Here is an 18816-nt window from a genome sequence, read left to right as displayed (position 1 = left end):
GATCACACAGTTATGGTGAAGCCCAATATCATTTACCAAATAACTCTAATGATCCCAAATAAAGCCCAAACGACATAATGGGCTATAAAATAAGCTCAGAGAGATTTAATGGCACAACACAAGCCCATAAGTCTTTTTATATATCCGCAATGGTTCCCCTAACCATGGTGAAACTCAATACCTTTCGCCGCCAAATGATCTAAATAAGTCTAGATAAAGTCCAGATAATACAATGGGCTGTAAAATAAGCCCAGAGAGATTTTATGACACAACAATGTATATTTAGAAAAGCAAACCAAATCTAAGAAAAGGAGAGAAATACTCCGAGAAAGGAAGATTAACAAAGAAAACAAATTGAATAAAATAAAAAAAAATATTAAATATTATAAAAGTAAAAACATTGCCGGGACTTTTGTCCGAACACAAGTACTGCTTTTGATATCGATCATTACGTGTTTTGGACTCTAAAAGAGCTTATGATATTATTTATCGGTCTTTCTAACGTGTGCCTATTATGATATTATTTATCGGTTTTTCTAATGTATTTTGATTGGTGGAATTGGTGTAAATGTAAGGGGCCATCATCATTTATTATCCATCCGACTATTGTGTAACACGGGCACACCATGGAAAATTCGATTATTTATTATCAACTATATTAACGAATCATTTGACTGTACATATTACATACACATACCAACATATCATCAAGTTTCAGCTCCAACAAATCATTTCAGGTAACTAACTAATCTCACCTTAATTCACTGATTTATATATTTTATCTTGCATTTTTCGCTATTTATTTTGATTTTGTTGATTAATTAACTGATTATGTAGTTTATAATGTAGTGTTAATGTGATCTCCGGCTTTGATTTGTTAAGATGTTGTTTTTGTTGTGATTTATGCGATTTTTTCGATTGTTTACGGTTTGATGAACTGAGATTAATTCGGTTCTGGTTCGGTCTTGATTTTACGGGAGTAGGAGTGATGCTGGAGTGATTTTTAGTGGTTTGAGTGAATTATGGGGCTCGATAAGGTGCGTTGATTGTGTTTTAATGGTAGAGGTGGATGACTTGAGTGTCGGAATAATGTAGTGTTTGAGAGGTGATTAAGTGAATTAGTTGAATTGTGCAATCGGAGGTCAAATAGAATTGTTATGTTCAGTTAATTAAAATTTGTTTGGGGATTACACAGTTTATGTTTTGTGGTATTTGATTAGGTTATGCAGTAGTCAACTTAATGTAGCAGCCGATATTCATGAAAGTCTTCCTTTATTATGCACATTAGAGTTTTAATGTGAAAGTGACAATATTTTAGAAAAAGAGTAATGTGGATCTTGAGTATTAGCTATTATTGCGCTTACGACTATCAATTTTTTTACTGCTTTTCAGCAGTCATTTGTACCAAGTTTTAAATACTGTTATAGGGAGTTAACTTTATCATTTGTGTTAACTTTTTACATCAAATTTCGTATACGTAGGAGTTTGTTTATTTTTGAGTAAAGTGATATATGAGCAACTGGTTTAATCTCACGTAGTTGACTTTGTTACAGGGATGACATTGGCTAATGGTTCTGATGCAGACAGAGACTCTCTTGATTCTTTTACTGATAAGGTACTTGATGTATTAACAGCTAATAAAGTGTATAGCCTTCATTTTCCCAGTTTCAGCTACCTTCTTTTTTGCACGTCTAACTTTGCCTTTGCAAGCACTGTTGTTATACAAATAATATGACATCAGTGAGTAGTTTGTTTTTTTTGGTTACGGTCAATGACATAAATGTAATAGTCATGCACACATTCCAAGAACTCTCGACCTCTTATTACCAAGAGAAGGGAAGATTGGTATTTATAAGGCTATAATGCTATCTATCTGACTAGTATTGTGTATTGGGATATGGACTTGTATGTGCATTTGTGGGCTGAATGGGTCATATAGCTTTTCACCAGAATAAGATAATTGTCCAAAAGTATATGTTTGGTAATTATTAAATGGTATTTTTTTTAAGTATAATACTTGGTTAGTATATCAATCTAGAATATATAAATATTTAAAAACTGAAGTAAAAGGAGGAAATTAAATGGTTATTAGACAAAATAGAAAAGAAAGAAAGTTTTACATGAAAAATATATCGAGTTATGATTGTAATTCTTTTATGTAACTATGTTATGCGTTTACTAAAAGCAAATAGAACATGCTTTTGAATATAAAGTTATTAATTTTGTAATCTACTTGCATTAATTTTTTTGAACTTTTAAAAAATAATAATTACATCGGAGAAGTATGATCCTCTAAATGAATGAGTTGGTTAAGTATGCAAGACCAGCTTAGCTATCTAATTATATATAGTGTACATACATATTTACTCTCAAGATTGTGTTTGGGAACATGAAATTCTTTCAAATCACATGAATTGAGTTGTTTTCAAATTCTCTAATTGTATGCCTGTATTTGAAAGCTTTGGAATTGAATTAAATCCATATTCAGAATTTTGATTTTTTGGTCATCCAAACATGTCATTTGAGTCTCCTCTTTGTTTATTTTGCTGTTTGTGTGTGTAAATTTCAAAGATAGTCTGAAAGGAACTTGTAAAGCTTGCCTATTAAACCTCACTTGCAAAGCTTGCCTATTAAACCTCTCTTGCAAACTGAAATTTGTAAATTAGTATAGTACATTTAAAATCAGTGCCTTGTTTAATAATTATTAAAATTTAATACATAACTTAAGTTGCTGGTTCATATATCTGATCCTGATGAATATTTTTTCTTTTAAATGCATTTATTTTACTGCATTTCCAGGAAAAAGTTGACCCTGGGAAACCTGCATCCCTGACTTGGCAGAGGAAACTGCATGATGAGGGAATTGCACTTTCAGAGTTCAGCCTGAGTGTGAAAGAGATAATTTCTCTGGTATTTGTTTTAAATTACTATATGATGAGCATTACAACAAGTTCATACATTGATAGACCAGGTTCTCAAGTTCCCAGTGTATATATTGTTGGCATCTGTGCTTTAAACAACTGATTCAATACTGGCCTGGAAACTTCAATATGTTGAACTGCGAAGCTATCGTTGCCTTTTCTGGTAGTCCTATCATCATTCTTTTCCTATATAATATAATTCTTACATTTGTAGGCACCAATTGGGTATAGGTTATGGCGTGCTCTCCGAGACAAATCTACCAATGGAAATGTATGTTTGCAATTACTAAGTTTTCTTTTCTGGATGTTTCTCTTCGCGGAAAAATTCTGAACCACTCTATCATCCTTTAGGGAACATTTGTCGACCCCTTCACAAAGAGAGCTTTTACATCATGTCAGGGTGTTCCTTTAGGTGGTCTTGGGTAGGTCTCAAAATACCTGAAATATTCTGATTGATACATTCATTTGCACCCTTCTGACTTCCTGATTGTGCATAATCTGTATATCTAATTTTGCAACTGAATATGATGACTCAATTAATTACAGGATATATTATTCTTTTTTACCATCGTTTTCAAAATATGTTAAGACACTCAATTTTATTGCTCAGAAAACTCTTTACGGATTTTTACAATTCGATATGCTTGTTTTATTTAGTACAATTGTGATTGGTATGTGCACATGATTTGAAGTGTTTTAAAATAGTTTAGACACTGGGAGCATATTCTGTACTGAGCTAAAGAGGCCTATAATCTCCTATGGTATACAGAATACTTGATCTTACAATGTTTCAAGGACCTTAAATGTAATCATATATGTCAAAGTCCCTTCCGTACCCTACTTGATCATCTGAGCATTGTACTTCTTTTACATCAATTCATCCCTTTTATTGGTTTCTATAATTAGTTTTGATGCAGGAGAAATGATACATATACTATTAGAAGACTTCAATTACTAAATCGAGATTGTTTACTTGTTATGAGTTACAATTCAGACAAATCCTTCTCTTCTGCGGTTATATTACCTCAGGGCTAGTGATTATCTGCGCTTAAGAAAGCAGCTTACCTTTTTATGTTCACATCTTCATTCTTGTCCTTCATCAGTAATATCTTACTACATATAGCTTTTCGGGACTGCTCCTGCAGTATTTGCATTGTTTGATAAATTAAAACATATATTTCAGTTCACCACTAGAAAAAAATAATAAATTTTGGAGTGATCTTCGAGGATATACCTGGCCAATTGAAGCAGTTTATTGTTTTATAAGATGAAATCTCAGTGCAGGAAGCATTGGAAGAACTTACAAAGGTGAATTTGTACGCTGGCAAATATTTCCTAGGACATGTGAAGATAGACCAGTTTTAGCAAATCAATTTTCAGTATGTTTCCTACTTTTATAATTTATTTTTTTTGCTGCGATTTATTTCCCTTCTATAGGATGTTTTAGTTTATTTTGTAAATTTTCTTTTCATTATGGGTTTCTATGGGTAGAATGATTTAGTGCTGGTACTATCATCTTTCAGATCTGAGAATAAAGATTATTTTATTCTGAAAATTGTGAAAACAAATAGGGTTACATTGGTTTTTCTAAGGTTTTGACTTGGAGGAAGTATAGGGAGTTGTATGGTAGAAACAAAGTGTAACGATATCTTCTGCTGATTCTAAGAGAGCTATAAGTTCTGGCTACATCAATTCCAAAAGGTACTTAACTTATGGTACTCCATAGGCGGCATAACATAAAATTTGATAACGAGTTTAACATTATATGTAGTGCTCATGAAGATTTTAGGCTTTCACAGCTAATGAGTTCTTTTATAAGCTACTAAGCTGCCAAGTTTGTATGGACTCAGGAGTCGGAGTTTAATTTAAATTATTAGCTTGTCACTGAAGTATATAGTTAAAATACATAAGTACCGTGTGCTTACTTTACATGGATTAGACCTTGCCTTGATCATATGATATACTAATATTTTAATCACACTTATTGCCACATGCTTAGGGCATGGTCTCATAAGTACACTTCAACCTGATATATGTGATTTGAATTGTGGCAGTTGGCTATTGTACACGGTTTATAATATTGTCCGGTAGGGGAAAGGGCTTAAAATAATTCAACTTTTTTAATAGAACCGTTAATATTCAATACTATTTTGGAAGTTTATGCGCCACCAGGAGAGTACAATTAATACACAGTAATTGTAGACTACAATTACTGTGTATTAACCAGATTTTTTTTGAGTGAAAGTGCGGGTTAAACCACTTTGTTGCTGCCTAGTGTATATAGGGATATCTGAAGTTTTTGTTACCCGGATTTGGATGGAAGTGTTCAAGTATTCGACATGGCAATATTATGGACCTCTTACATATTTTTGGTCCAAAATAGGTTTCTGATATCCATATAAACATCCAAGTGTCGGGTATGCGACGTGGGTACTCTAGGCAAAATAAAGAGTCGGGGTAGCATAATCAAAGCAGTGTAAGATCTACCAGTTTTACTTTTCCTGGGAATCTGGGTTGCCAAGTACAATCATTTGCAACTCTTGAGGTTTTTATTTAAAAGCACTTAAAGAGTTAAGTACCTACATAGGTACTTGATGCTGTCATGTGTACAATGTGTTATTGTTTATATATTATATGATATAGTTTATATAGTTTATTTATCGTATAAGTTTCTGTGCAGGTGTTTGTGTCACGTCCAGATGGTGAAAAGTTCTCCAGTGTCTTGAGCCCACGAAGCACTGAAATGCCAAAGTAAGCCACTGTTGCATTTGTTATGTATTCTAGATCTTGATACCTTTTGTTTTAGGTTTTTTTTTTTGGGGGGGGGGGGGGGGGGGGGGTCAGTATAACAATCAGCATTTTTTTGGGGCTTTGTGCCGCTGATTCAATGGTTAGCTAGGAGAAGATTAAAGTGTCACTGAAATCAATTTAATAAACAGGGACCCCTCAGCTTCGGGGCTGCAATCTTGGGATTGGAATCTAAGTGGCAAGAATTCCACTTATCATGGATTGTTCCCGAGGGCTTGGACTGTATATGAGGGTACTTTTACATTCAATTTGTTTATCAAGTCTGATGATTGTAATATATAGTTAAAAATTGTATACATGTAAATATCAATTCCCCACCCCCCTCCCCCAATCCAGGTGAGCCTGATCCTGAATTAAGAATAGTTTCTCGCCAGCTTTCTCCTATCATCCCCCACAATTACAAGGAGAGCAGTCTTCCTGTAGCAGTATTTTCTTTTAAGGTAAGAAGCAGCTTAAAATTTGGAAGTTTACTTGGGAAAAGCTCTGTTATATTGATTCAAGAGTCCCTCAAAAATTTTGCAGCTGTCTAATTTAGGAAGAAGTGCAGCAGATGTGACCCTGCTTTTTACGTGGGAGGTAATTATTTGTTTATTTGGAGGAGTTTGTTTATCATAAAGTGTTTTTCATATGTATATATATACACTTTATTTTGCTTCTTGCAATCTCAACCGCAGCAGATATAATCTGAAAGTTTCGTGCTTTGGCTTGTATAAAACATTTCACAAACCCATAGAACTCACCATTTTATCTCAATGGATTCAGAATTCTGTTGGTGGATTATCTGGATTATCTGGTCAGCATTCTAATATGAGAATTGTGTAAGAACATGGAGCCCTTTGTATTTAGGAATTCTTTGCTTGAAGATATTTCACCGTGGATCAGTTGTTATCATGTTCGTGGTTTTCTTAACAATTTTTTAAACGAAACTTTTAATAAAATTATAGGACAAATGACAAAATTCATGGTGTACTTCTGCATCACATGTAAGTTTCAATTTTTTATTTAAGTAAATATAATTTGAAGTTAATTAAGATATTTAAATCTTTTGAAAGAGTTTCACATATTTCTTACAAAACATCTCTTGCCTAACTGATTCAGGACTGCAAACGGACTACCACCAGTAACTTTTGTTATCGCAGCAGAAGAGACAGAAGATGTACATGTCTCTGAGTGCCCTTCCTTTGTAATATCTGGAAACTCCTCAGGCATCACAGCAAAGGACATGTGGAACGAAATCAAAGAGGTTAGTTCTTTCTCCCGTTTGCAAAAATTATGTCCAGTTTACTGGTATTATTTACTGTATTCCCTTGGCCTTCTCATTGGAGAAGATCAAAATTCAGTTATCACAAGTTCAGCGCTTTATATTTCATTCAGCTGTTCATTTCCTTCTGATTGCCCAACAAACACGTGTTGCTGTGCTAGACTTTGTTTCCATATATAATATATTTGACGCTTTGCTTAGCGCTTGCTGCTGAGATTTTTAATGAGGTTCTTTTGAAAAAAGGCCAACCCATGACTTTGAAGTTGTGCCACTGCCAATTGTACAATAACCAAGTCACACTGTTCTTCTGTTGAAGAGAAGTCTGCAGTTTTTCATATGATTCTGAGATATATGTAGTCTTTGTAGCTATAAAATTTTACATGGCGCAAATTTATCTGCATTGATATTTTCACTGTTCCCATCTCCGTTATTGTCCAATGCCTTTTGGAGTGATCATTTCTACTGCTGTTGGCAGCCCTTCCTCAACAAAATGTGATTTGTTTACTTTTTAATAGCACGGGTCCTTTAACCGCTTCAGTTCCACTGAAGTTGCACTGCCTACAGAGTTGGGGTCATCTACGGGTGCAGCAATTGCAGCTACTGTGACAATTCCTTCTAATGCAGTACGCACTGTAACATTTTCATTGGCATGGGACTGTCCTGAAGTGACCTTCCAAAGTGGGAAGAGTTATAACAGGTGAATAATTTGACTGACATCAATGTTCAGATATTATATGTGTATATTTTCTGAAAACGGAATAAATCTTAAACAGGCGGTACACCAAATTCTATGGTACCCACGGGAATGCTGCAACAAGCATGGCATGTGATGCTATTCTTGGTAATGTTTTTAGTTTTTTTGTTGTTTCCTGTATGGCATAGTTGGTTAAATTTGAAAGAATTCTGCCTCTTTCTGTAAGATAGCGTGCAAATATGATGCTGCATCCTTTCTGGAATAAGTGCTTCATCTTTGGACACAATTATTATTTAGGATGTCCAGAGTGACCAAAATAGAATGCAGATTCAGAAGAAGAAAAAGACTTAATATCTTTTTTTATTAGTTCTGCTGGCAATACCGTGAACTGTAAAATGACAAGTAAAAGTAGCCCGAATATTAAGCATTTAAATTAGAGATTTCCTAAACTATATAAAAACCCTACAAATTCAAACTAGTTTTGGTGAACTGTATTGGTTTATGACTGTTCGTAGTGATTTTTTATTATTCTACATTATTGCAAAATAAATTTATTTATGTTGTTTGGAGGATGTATAATTATTCTCTATGTGATATTTGATATTGGAAATACAACAGAAGGTATTTTCTGTTGACATGTACAAAATTGTCATTTAATATCTTTTGTATTACATCCAACTCAGAGCATAACTTTTGGGAGGCTCAGATAGAAGCATGGCAGAAACCCATACTCGAAGACAAGAGATTTCCTGAATGGTGAGCTATTGATTCACATTTTGCTTATGTGTATATTTTGAAATATGATATTACTCATGGTTTCTTGCAGGTATCCTGTCACTCTTTTTAATGAACTATATTATCTCAATGCTGGGGGGACAATTTGGACTGGTACATACAAATATGCTTGATTTCTAATTTTATAAAGGATGAACTTCTAGTGAATCAATATTATATTCTTGTTTGCAGATGGATTACCTCCAGTCCATAGCTTGTCAGGCATACTAGATAGAAAATTTACCCTTGATAGGTCCACCACAAACCACACCGAATGCAATGATAAATCCATTCAGAATGATACAGCTGGTGATATTCTTGAAAGAATGACTTCAGTAATCGAGAATATTCACAGCCCAGTGTCAAAGACTTCAGCAATTGGAACACTTTTGCTGGAGAAGGGAGAAGAAAATATTGGTCAATTTCTTTATTATGAAGGGACTGAATATCACATGTGTAACACGTATGATGTCCATTTCTACTCATCTTTTGCCTTGACAATGCTATTTCCAAAACTTGAGCTCAGCATCCAAAGAGACTTTGCGGCAGCAGTTATGATGCATGATCCTAGGAAAATGAGTCTTTTGCATGATGGAACTTTTGTCTCGAGAAAAGTTCTTGGTGCCGTTCCTCATGATATTGGAATGATAGATCCATGGTTTGAAGTAAATTTCTATAACCTTCATAATACTGACAGGTGGAAAGATTTGAATCCAAAATTTGTTTTGCAAGTCTATAGGGACGTGGTTGCAACTGGGGACAAAAAGTTTGCTCGAGCTGTTTGGCCAGCTGTTTATATTGCTATGGCTTATATGGAACAGTTTGACAAAGACGGGGATGGGATGATAGAAAATGACGGGTTTCCGGATCAGACATATGATACATGGTCTGTCTCTGGTGTGAGTGCATATTGTGGGGGACTATGGGTAGCAGCATTGCAAGCTACTTCAGCTCTGGCAGGTGAAGTTGGTGATAAGGGTTGTGAGGATTATTTTTGGGCCAAATTTCAGAAAGCAAAAAAGGTTTATGATAAGTTATGGAATGGTTCTTACTTCAGTTATGACAACAGTGGTAGCTCTACGAGTTCATCTATTCAAGCAGATCAACTGGCGGGACAATGGTATGTCACGTCTAATGTTATTTTTGCAAAAATTTGAATTGCTCCTGACTCCTCTGTAGAACTGTATAAGGAACTGGGCACAATTCTGCAATATGTTATATGACTGGATTTTCCGAGTACCACATAAAAAGATGTTTGTGTGTTGTTTTTCCTTCTATATCAAGAATATGACTCGTGAATACCACCAGCATAATCACAAGCTTTTCTTTACATATTTGTACCCCTATATAATAAAAGCAAGTGATCCTGCTTGACTTATTTATAAAGCTCAATGAAATCACTTGAGTGTAGCCTTGTAACGTTTGTTTCTTGATTTGGCTGTCATTAGGTCCATTTGGAACGTTTTCCAGTTATAGTGCACTCATGAATAAACTATGTTGTAGGTATGCTCGAGCCTGTGGTCTTCAACCAATTGTAAGTGAAGAAAAGGCAAAATCTGCTCTTGAAAAGGTGTATACCTTCAATGTCCTCAAGGTGCATGGGGGAAAACTTGGGGCATTAAATGGAATGTTACCCAATGGAGAGCCTGACATGTCATCTATGCAGTCGAGAGAAATTTGGACAGGAGTTACATATTCTGTTGGTGCAACTATGATTCAAGAAGGTATGGTGGAAATGGGATTTCAGACTGCACATGGAATATATGAAACTGCTTGGTCTAAAGAAGGACAAGGGTGAGTCGATAGCTTTCATGTTTCATTGTATCACTAAATGGTAACGAAAAATGAGTATTAATTATTCACTTCAATGAAATATGGATCGACTGCAAATGAGAAATCTTGACTCTATTAAGTGCCATGTTTTAAAAAATCATTTTAACGTATATTTTGCTAGCTTGACAAGTTCAATGGCCTTGTCATTCTTTACAGCGTATATACATGGCGAAATAACAGATATCACCAATAACATGTTACTATGTACAACCAATATTATCCAGTTCATCAACCAGTCAGCGTTACTCCTAATACAACAAGTTCTTTCTTTGCCAAGTTACTGATATGGATGCTATTTGTAGTACTCATAATTTTAATTTTACTAATTTTTAGAATTGCAGTATTTGGAATATTAATCTTTGTTAAAATGATAACTTCTCATATTTTAAATTTGGTGAAACCTTTTCCAGTTTTGAATACAGCATAAGAAAGGATAAAATCTACATATAAATGAAGGAAAGGGAGGAAATAAATGTAACTATTGGAAAAACCAGTGAACCTAAGACATGGGTTCGCTGAGTAGAAGTATCTGTATGCTGCGTGCAGCATATTGCATGTTGACTGATATCTATGTCTAGACAGATTATTAATAATAATATACTATTGAGTTGTTTTGAAGGATGTTCATTATCAATGCTTGGCAGTTGTGGTGCTTTTTATTAATGATCTGCTGAAACCAAAGGCAGCACATACTGCTTAGTGAACCCTTTAAAAGTTATTGCTAGTTAGTGCTTAATCTAATGATGTAACTTTCTTTTGCCGACATTGTTTATTACATGCAAGTCCATTCTCTTACTCATTTCTCTCTGCAGATATGCTTTTCAAGTTCCAGAGGGTTGGAACATGAATGGTCATTACCGATCCATCTGCTACATGCGTCCTCTCGGAATTTGGGCAATGCAATGGGCATTGACTCGGCCAAAACTTAGAGAGCATGAGAAGAAAGTGGAAGTTAGTGACGCATCTTTGTTGAAGGAACATGTTGGATATACAAGGGTTTCACGACTTCTAAAACTACCAGTAGAGAAAGATTCGAGAAGTTTATTGCAGGTTGTTTTCGACTTCACTTGCAAAAGAATATTGTCCTAATGTGATTAATATTGCTTCGAACTTTTTCAAGATCTCAATATTTTTCTGTATATATTGCTACCTTTATTCGATGGAAGCCAAATGCCATTATAAGAACAGTAATTATTATAGTGGTTGGCTGTAATCAAGGATTTTGTTTTCTCACAATAAATTCTTGCTTAATTACAAATACATTAAGAAATTTTTGTAGGTAATTCGACCAGGTAAATTTTTTTATATCTGAACTCAAATATCATATGCTTCATGTACAAGTATACACGGGTAAGGTGAGATTTGAGATTTGTCATAAACAAAACCATTCATGGTGGAGAGGATTAAGTTCTTTTATTTGGGAAGTTTATAGAAGAAAATAAACCCCAGGACATGAAAGGCATGAACGTTGGAATATTAACAGAATTATTGACGTCATATCAGGAGGATTCATCTCGGGGGGTTCATCTAATAATTCAAAAAAGCTTTATGCTAGAGAGGTATGCGAAATTGTTTCTACGCGTCCAAAACGAAATCCATCATCAGTCATCTCCTTTCTTGACGAAGACTACCCAGAGGGCTTATTAGAATCACACCAAGATGCTCTAGTCATCACAACAAAAATTGGTACAAATGTTGTAAAAAAGATATTGAACGACAATGGTAGCTCGGTTGATATATTATATCACGAAGATTTTTTAAGAATAAACATAGGGTCAAACCTAACATAACAAGTACGTCAGAGCTTGACAAACCTGTTACAAGAATTTATAGACATTTTTGCATGGTCTTCGAGAGATATGCCCGGCATATCGGAGTCAATAGCCATCCAAAGGCTGAACATCAAGCTAGTAACCAAAAGTGTAAGATAGAAAAAGGGAACATTATCTAAAGAAAAACAAGACGCCATCGATGCTTCTTGGTCCCCGAATGTATTGTAGAAAGGGGGTTTGAATGTAATACTGATAATTTCGTTGATGGGTTATTTGATCAATGGATACTACAAATAGTATGTTATCCATTGATTAGGTACATTCAAATAAAAATAAAAATAAAATAAGTATTTTGACTTATCTTCATGATTGGCATATTCCTAATACGTACTTAGTGGGGAGTTAGTAGTGTTTCCACTATGAGCAAGAGGAAAGATCCAGGACGTAATCCTAACATCCAAGACTAGCAAAAGTTTAGGAGAACAAATACTACATCAAGAATTTTCTTGGACTTCAAGAAGTGATGAGAAGGTTTTTACATTTATAGCGAGGTAGTAACAGTGGGCTACGTATCATGATTTATATTTGTAGAATTGTAAGGCTTCTCTTTCTGCTTCTCCGCCAAGGATTTTACTTGGACTTTGAAGAAGTGGCGGAGAATTACGTTCCAAGACAAGTCTATGTTTTTACATTTTATAATAAGGTAGCAGTTGGGAGTTATGTACCAAGGTTCTCCAACTGCTATAAGGACTATGCTCTTTTTTTATAGTGAAAATATCGAGTCTCAAAGGAGCTCGGGGACTAGATTAGGATGAGAGGATCCGATCCGTTAGGGGTTGCGTCATCTCAAACCAGGCATGGTATTTTTTTTCCCTTTCTTTTACTTCTGCATTATAAATGTTTATACTCTCAATACATGATTTAAAGAGGGGATTAGGATGAGAGGATCCGATCCGTTAGGAGTTGCGTCATCTCAAACCAGGCATGGTATTTTTTTTTCCCTTTCTTTTACTTCTGCATTATAAATGTTTATACTCTCAATACATGATTTAAAGAGGGGATGTCATATATTTTAAACTGGTGATTAAGTTATTTAAACCCTCTTCTAACTCAATTAACCTCCCTATCATATCTAACATATATTTTTATTGGGCATGTTAAATAATATATTTATCCAACATGTTGAATAAGTTCTTAATTGTTAAACCCGTGAAAAAGCTAATAAAAATTTGGTCCCAGGAAATATGTATTTTGTTGACAATGTTTAATTATATTTTAATTATAATAGAAAGTTCCATTAAATATGTTCCTAATTAAGCCCATTAAAAAATAAATTTAGGCAAAAATATATGTATCGACCAGAATATTTAAACATGCTTTAACTTCTTTTTTTTTATTGTCAGGATTAGACATACTTTAACTATAGTTAATAGATCCACTAGAATAGTCTATAAATTAAGGAGACTCGTAGCCCCATGGGTGATTTATAATATTCGTTAATTTATAACATATATTTTAATATTTAATGTTTTTGAAGATTGAAATATTCTAAAATAATATGAATTTTTCAAATAAAAGAGATTTTCAAATAATTAAAAATATGTGTGGATTAATATATATTTATTGGATATGTTAAATAATTTTTTTTAACATGTTGAATAAATTCAAAATAGTTAAGCCAATGAAAAAGCTAATGAAAAATTGGGCCGAGATATGTTTCAATGAGAATTTTTAAACATATTTTAATTATAGTAAAAAATCTATTAAAGTATATTAATTGTTAAACTCATGAAAAAATTAATGAAAAATGAGTCGTGCTAAGTACCCCAATTTTTTTTCCAAATGATGTCGCAGATAGCTAATTTTAATTGGGTGATTGATGTGCATACATGGGTTAAGTGCCAACTAGCTAGATTTGACAATATAATTTGATAGCACTATTTAGGATACCTAGCATTTTTCATGAAAAATTATTCTGAAAAGATACGTTTTTATTGAAATATTTAAAATATTTTAATAATAATAAATAGACTCATTAGAATAGGTTATAAATTAAAGATAGTCATGGATCCAAATAGCAGAGATCAAATTTTTAATATTTTAGTTTTAATAGTATAATATATGTACAAAATTATATATGTTTTAGTTTTAATAGTACGTATAATATATGTACAAACTACTTGCCTCTCAGATAGCTCCGTTCTATTTTTCAAATTTTCTGGAATTTTTGGATGAGAAATATCAAAAATTAAAATTACTTTTTTTTTTGTTTCAGATTAATTGATATGGTATATATCTTGGTATAAATCAATATACTTATATAAAGTAGAAGCGAGGGGCGTGTAGGTGGAGCCTCTCACATCACGCCGTTCTTTTTTTCTAATTTTCTGGAGTTTTTGGATGAAAAATATAAAAAATTAATTATGGGAAATAATAGCACACAAGTCTCTCTGCACCTATAAATACTCCTATAGATTGCAGGGAACCTCCTCCCTTTCAATACTACAACCCTAAAATGATGGACTTGTAGGTGGCGCCTCTCACATCGCTTCGTTCTATTTTTCTAATTTTCTTGAATTTCTGGATGAAAAATATCAAAAATCAGAACTACCTTTTTTAGTTTCGGTTATATTAGAAGCAAGTTTCAGAATCTGATTTTGTTACAGATTATTTATGGAGGAGAAGCGATGGGCATGTAGGTGGCGCCTCTCATATCGCTCCGTTCTATTTTTCTAATTTTCTGGAGTTTTTGGATGAAAAATATAAAAAATTAGAACTATCTTTTTTCGTTTCGGGTATATTAGAAGCAAGTTTCAGCATCTGATTTTATTTCAGATTATTTATGGAATATAATAGTTTGAAAGTCTTAATCTGATTTTGTTTCAGATTATTTAATTATGGGAAAGAGTAGCACACATGTCTCTCTGCACCTATAAACACCCTTATAGATTGTAGGGTTTTGGATCATCTAAACACGACCTCCTCTCTTTCAATACCACAATCCTACCTCTTTCTGGTGATAGTTCTCTTATTCGATTTCTAACTCGGTGGTGCCGTTCTTCTTCAACGATAAGTGAAGGTTGTTTATACAGTATTAAAAAATAAAGGTTGTTGTAAGTAAAGGTAGTTATTAGATCACTACGTGGGAGTCGACAAATCCAAACGCAGGAAAGGAATATAGTCTTGACATGAAATATATTGATGGATGATATCAATCAATTAACTATTAGTGATGTATGTTTGTTGGTTATTCTTTTATAATATTTGTTTTGTTCATCGGACATGTTTGTTGTTGTTAGTGTTTATATGATTTACTTTTTGTATACAGGAAAAATCCGTTCAAGCAACTTTTAAGTGAAGCCTATTTATACAGTACTAAAAAAATAAAGGTTTTTACAAGCAAAAGTAGTTATAGACCGCTATCTCACAAATTTAAATTAGATGTTTTTGTGCACAATCAATCAAAAAAATTGGAGGAAGGTGACAATGTAAGAACATGATTACTATGAAAAAAAACACAAATAAAATTAAGATTCTCCGTGCTTTAAATTGTTGATTACGTGTATAAATTTATTTTTATTTTTTCACCATGAATTATAGTCCAATTTTGCAATTTTATATATTAGTATTGGTATTACATCAAGATTTTTATAATATAAAATTTATTTTATCCTACAAATATTAAGTTTGAAACATTAATATACATTTTATAGACAGCTACAAAATTATTTCATTCTACAAATATTAATATCGAATCATTAATATAATTTTTATAGGCCGCCGCAACGCGCGGCTTCTCAACTAGTTAATTTGAAAGGGGCGTGTAGGTGACGCCTCTCAAACAGCTCCGTTCTATTTTTCTAATTTTCTGAAATTTTTGGATGAGAAATATCAAAAAAAAAACTACTTTTTTGTTTCAGATTAATTGATATGATATATATATCTTGGTATAAATTAATCTGATTCTGTTTCAGATTATTTATGGAATATAGTATCTTGCAAATTTTTTAATCCAATTTTGTTTCAGATTATTTAATTATGGAAAAGAGTAGCACACAAGTCACTCTGCACCTATAAATACCGCTACAGGTTGTAGGGTTTTGGATCATCTAAACACAACCTACGGTAAGGGGGCGAATACGTTTTATAAACAATTTTTCTTTGCCTATTCATCTTCTTTATCTAATACAATAATGAGTTACACTATGAAAGATGTTTTGAATGGCGATAGAGATGATTGATGAGTAAAAGTTTGTTGGATGTTGGAGTTGACAAATCCAAACACTGGATAAGAATATATATACTCTTGACATAATGTTGATGGATGAAAAGGTCAATAAATTAACTGTTAGTGATATATATATTTGTTCGCTATTCTTTTATAATAAATTGTTTTGTTCATCGGACGTATTTGTTGTTGTTTGTAAGTTTACTGTCTGTTTTATTTGGCGATCGATGTATATGGCTAGATGTCATCAACCAGTTCCGTTAAAAAGACGCATGCTTTTTATATGCAGGGAGTGATGTATATGTCTAAGAAGTAGTGTTTGTAAAAGTTAATGACAATGTTAGTCAAGAACATGATTACTTTTAAAAAAACAACACAACTAAAATTAAGATTCGCCGTGCTTTAAATCATTAATTACATGTAGAAATTTATTATCATTTTTTCACTCATGAATTTTAATCCGATTTTGCAATTTTAAATATTAATATTGATATTGCATTGAGATGTTTATAATATAAAATTTATTTTATTTTACAAATATTAATTTTGAATTATTAATATAATTTTTATAAATCGTCACAGATTTATTTTATTCTATAAGTATTATTATATATGATATACGTGAACATAAAATAAAACTGAAAGAATGAGTCCTTGGAGAAAGACTAAATTTTGTTGTTCTAGAACTATCAAAATTGGAGTTCATGCCACGTGGCCCCAATCCCATAGCATTCCAAAGCTTCCACAATATTGGGATATCCATCTATTTCTCTGCTTTTTATACATAGTTTATTATTACGAAGTTTGGACAATTTCATGAAGCATTGAAGTTTATAGCATAACCATCTGCAGGTGGTGAAAGAATTTTTTTTCTTTTTTAGAGCGGTTTTCCAGTATCGGAAAACCGCTCTTCCCACAAAGAAAATTCATCTCTTCTTCCCTGAAGATTGAGAAGTCAATGTTTGTGTTATATAAATTCATCATCTTGTAAATAGGTTATTTTTTATCTTTCTTTCTCAAATTGTATCGAATGGTTATGTTTATCTACTATAACATTTCCAAATCCCCTTTAACATCATTTCATATTGCGTAATATCTGCATGCATAAAGGAAGTATCACTATTTCAGGTTTTAAATTGGGTATTTATTCCCAATTTAAAGCTGAAAAATTAGTTTTTTCTACTCAATATATAAGCAATCATTTCAAGAAGAAATATGAAGGAAGCTGAAGATATGTTTTTATGTCCTAAACCTGGTGAATGGGTAAAAGGCAAAATGGTTGGATGGGGATCATTTGGCACGGTTCATTTGGCTATGAACAAATCCACAGGGGGACTTTTTGTTGTGAAATCTGCCGAATCACAAGCAGCACTCGATTCTCTTGAGCATGAAGCTAATATTCTTGAAAATTTGAGTTCCCCACATATAGTAAAGTGCATTGGAAGAGAAAACTTCAAAGGAGTGAATGGTGACAAAAAGCTCAATCTTTTCATCGAGTATATGGCTGGTGGTAGTTTGGCAGATATCGCGGATAAATTTGAAGGGGTTTTGGATGAAAGAATGGTTCGTTTATACACGAGGGAAATTCTCAAAGGCCTTGTATATCTCCACAACAATGGGGTGGTACATTGTGATTTAAAGTGCAAGAATGTGCTTCTAAGTTCATCTGGAAACATCAAAATTGCAGATTTTGGGTGTGCAAAAAGGCTAAATGGCTCCAAGATTAATAGCAGTTCAGTGGAATCTTTAAAATCTATTTGTGGGACTCCATTGTGGATGGCTCCTGAAGTTTTGAGAAAACAAGAGATAGATTATACATCTGATATATGGTCACTAGGCTGCACAGTCATTGAAATGGCTACAGGGAAACCTCCAAAATGGGGTGATGAGATTTTGAATCCGATGTCTGCAATGTTCAAGATTGCATGTAGCAATGAGACACCAAAGTTTCCAAAAGGTTTCTCCAAAGATGGTTTAGATTTCTTACATAAATGTTTTGAGAGGGACGTGAAAAAGAGATGGACAAGTCAGAAATTGCTTCAACATCCTTTTGTTTCTAGTAAATTAGAGCAGATAAATGCAGAAAATGTGGAAGTACTTTCGCCTTCAAGCGTTCTGGATGTTGGTCTATACGAGGTTGATGAGGATGATATCGTGTCACAAGAACCAATTTGCAAAAGAGAGATCAATAGGAGGATTCCATTTACCATGAGGAACTCTGGAGAAAGAGATTATTTGTCAAATAGACATAGTACAAACAATCTCATTGCTTCATCTGGAAATTGGATCACTGTTAGAATTAACTAAAAACCTTGTAAATCTATCTCATAGAAATTGATACTTTTATCTTGCTTTTTGGTTATTGTAACTATTCTTCTAGTAGAATAGAATGCAATGAAATCATTTCCCAGAACTTGTTGGAAATTTGTCATTTGAGCACCAATTTGAGTGAGACTCGGCTACGTGCTCGTGGCGGGTTATGCTTGGATTATGTTCTCCTCCGAGAGAGCTTTCCAATGCATGTT

General features: G+C 33.3%; 2 protein-coding genes across 3 annotated transcripts; both read left to right on the top strand.

Annotated features, from left to right (window-relative positions):
* Window positions 1-599: 599 nt before the first annotated feature.
* On the top strand, window positions 600-11596 carry LOC108202707 (uncharacterized). Of its 2 annotated transcripts, XM_017371224.2 has the most exons (20): window positions 600-737; window positions 1554-1615; window positions 2800-2910; window positions 3136-3192; window positions 3273-3343; window positions 4201-4300; window positions 5602-5672; window positions 5861-5961; window positions 6066-6169; window positions 6252-6305; window positions 6492-6547; window positions 6674-6712; window positions 6828-6972; window positions 7506-7687; window positions 7764-7831; window positions 8368-8440; window positions 8511-8572; window positions 8651-9578; window positions 9962-10252; window positions 11104-11596. In XM_017371224.2, exons 2-20 carry the CDS (start codon window positions 1556-1558, stop codon window positions 11378-11380), a joined length of 2850 nt encoding a protein of 949 aa, XP_017226713.1. In that variant the 5' UTR covers window positions 600-737; window positions 1554-1555; the 3' UTR covers window positions 11381-11596. The 2 variants fall into 2 exon arrangements, with proteins under 2 accessions (XP_017226713.1, XP_063940437.1); XM_064084367.1 differs by lacking the exons at window positions 600-737; window positions 1554-1615; window positions 2800-2910 and having other exon boundaries at window positions 4206-4300.
* A 5554-nt stretch (window positions 11597-17150) lies between these two features.
* LOC108201036 (mitogen-activated protein kinase kinase kinase 17) lies at window positions 17151-18598 on the top strand. Its single transcript, XM_017369320.1, has one exon. The coding sequence runs from the start codon at window positions 17507-17509 to the stop codon at window positions 18596-18598; it is 1092 nt and encodes a 363-aa protein (XP_017224809.1). The 5' UTR covers window positions 17151-17506.
* The last annotated feature ends 218 nt before the right edge of the window (window positions 18599-18816 follow it).

This window comes from Daucus carota, chromosome 9, assembly GCF_001625215.2.
Source record: "Daucus carota subsp. sativus chromosome 9, DH1 v3.0, whole genome shotgun sequence".
Taxonomy (NCBI): domain Eukaryota; kingdom Viridiplantae; phylum Streptophyta; class Magnoliopsida; order Apiales; family Apiaceae; genus Daucus; species Daucus carota.
The sequence above is the reverse complement of the archived record's forward strand: the minus strand, read 5'-3'. Positions and strand labels throughout refer to the sequence as shown.

What these genes read in the sequence shown, in the direction of transcription:
- LOC108201036 (XM_017369320.1), top strand. Translation starts at nt 17,507, where the DNA reads ATGAAGGAAGCTGAAGATATGTTTTTATGTCCTAAACCTGGTGAATGG.
- LOC108202707 (XM_017371224.2), top strand. Translation starts at nt 1,556, where the DNA reads ATGACATTGGCTAATGGTTCTGATGCAGACAGAGACTCTCTTGATTCT. An exon ending in CGAAGCACTGAAATGCCAAA is followed by an intron (nt 5,673 to 5,860) that starts GTAAGCCACTGT and finishes TTTAATAAACAG; the next exon opens with GGACCCCTCAGCTTCGGGGC. An exon ending in TAGCAGTATTTTCTTTTAAG is followed by an intron (nt 6,170 to 6,251) that starts GTAAGAAGCAGC and finishes AAAATTTTGCAG; the next exon opens with CTGTCTAATTTAGGAAGAAG.